Source organism: Mus pahari, chromosome X (assembly GCF_900095145.1).
Source record: "Mus pahari chromosome X, PAHARI_EIJ_v1.1, whole genome shotgun sequence".
Lineage (NCBI taxonomy): Eukaryota > Metazoa > Chordata > Mammalia > Rodentia > Muridae > Mus > Mus pahari.
Window position 1 is genome coordinate 134,041,288 of NC_034613.1, and position 1,896 is coordinate 134,043,183.

Here is a 1,896-nt window from a genome sequence, read left to right on the forward strand (position 1 = left end):
TTGCTCTTTCTTTCTTCACAGGTAGGTGTATCATGAGGGGTGAAAATTGGTTTTGTTTGTTTGTTTGTTTTTGTCATTTGGGTCTGGGAAAGAAGTTTTTACTTCTTNTGTTTCTCTTATGACTGGTTTCCTTCCCCATTNTTAAAGCAACTGACAAAATCTTGTGTCTATAATCTTTTAGGTATGCTTCACCCAGGACAATTACATTCAAGTCAGAGTCCATAGTGAAGTGTCCTCTCTTGACAGTCGTGAGCACATGACCACCAATGTCTTTCATTTTACATTCATGTCGGAAAAAGAAGTGCCCTTGATTTTCCCTAAAACATATGGAGGTAAGTTGTGATGATTGCTTCCTTCTAATGAGAAGAAGAAATTCTCAACTCCACCCCAGCACCCCTCTGTGGTATGGGACTGAGGCCAGGGATTTGCATATGTTAGGCAAGTACTCTATCATTGAGCGATATTCTCAGCCTTCTTTTAAATGAGCCTTGATCCCAGGGATTCACATGAGCTGGACATGTGCTCTACCACTGAGCTATATTCCTAGCCCTCTTGCTTTTAAATTATCCTCACCAGTGTCTCCAAGCCTGTTATCCCATGCACATGTTTTTTGGAGATTATAGTTTTAGAGTTCTGTAGTCCTGAAGGCTAAATATGCTTTTTGGCCCCNAGGAATGGCTGTTGCTGCTTTGCACAGGTGTGTACACAGCTGGTNCAAACCGCAAGCAGCCACTGGTAATGAATGACTAGTGCAGCCAGCAAAATGAGATGGAGTCAGGGGCTTCTCTCTCAGGTTAGTTGTATAGCTCCAGCCCCAAAGTGCATCCCTGTAGTTGGTTTTGCATAGACAGTGTTGTCCTATTATTCCCAAATAGTCATACATCTGTATGGTTGTCCAAACTGCTGCAAATNTCTTCAGAGGAGTCTTTCTTGTGTTTCAGAGTCCATGTTGTATTTAGATGGACAGCGACATTTCAAGTCTATGAGTACCCCAGTGGCCTTGAAAAAGGACTACCCTGTGGAGCCCTAGGAAAATCTCACTTGTTGAAAACCAGCACTCCCGGTACTGTGACATGGTGCCTAATAAAGGCGTGCTGAGAAGTATGGATGTTCACTTTGCTTTTATTATCCTCCATCGAGGGGGTTATATTTCAGCTTTTAGAATGATTGGAAANGCTGAGGGGTGAAAGAATGATTAAACAATAAAACCTTTTACAGTAATATGATTGTGAGCCTCCCATGTTGTTTCTGACCCCTGTTTGCTATAGATTTCAGACAAATATCTTTTATGCAGTTTGGTACACTCTTTTTAAGCCTGACTGGTACCTCTATGTTGTCTCAAGTCCTATCAATTCTATATGATCATTTTTTGCTTCCCTCCCCAAGGTTTTATTGTTGCTGGAAGGTAGATGGTAAGTGGATAAAGAAATTCATGAAGTCTATGGTATCTCTAAAGATTTATGAGAAGGTTTATATCTGAAAATATCACCAATATCAGGGATGAACTTGATGAGGACCTGAGAACTATTTGTTCCTTCTTTTATTTCTTAGATACACTGTTCTGTGGGCTGGGCCAGATATATCTTAACTGAAGAACAGTAACTACTCGTGCTTCTGGAGCATTTAGATGCTAGGCAGACATGTGACCTGTATGAGATCATATTTCTTAGAAGAATCACAGCGAGGCAGGATCTATAGCTAACTCCCCATAGGGCTAACCACTCGGGAAATTGAAGGGCATGGAGATTAAGAGCCAGCTGCTCAGAAGTAGACTGCTGGCAGTTTGAGTGCAGGGTACTCCTTAGAAGTATAGCAGGCTACTTTGCAGGACTGTAGAAGGTGGTGTCAGTACCCACTGGGGAACTTAAAGGGAAGCATTGTGTTTCTTTTTTCTTG

The 1,896-nt window shown here is 41.7% G+C and overlaps 1 protein-coding gene across 1 annotated transcript in view; it reads left to right on the forward strand.

The window, feature by feature from the left end:
• The window catches only part of Acot9 (acyl-CoA thioesterase 9), a 15,884-nt gene extending 14,676 nt beyond the window's left edge, over nt 1-1,208 (forward strand). The window contains exons 5-7 of the mRNA XM_021188820.2: nt 6-21; nt 182-332; nt 942-1,208. Of these exons, the coding sequence (XP_021044479.1) occupies nt 6-21; nt 182-332; nt 942-1,030 (256 nt within the window). The 3' untranslated portion in view covers nt 1,031-1,208. The remainder of the gene's footprint in view (nt 1-5; nt 22-181; nt 333-941) is intronic.
• Nucleotides 1,209-1,896: the final 688 nt, after the last annotated feature.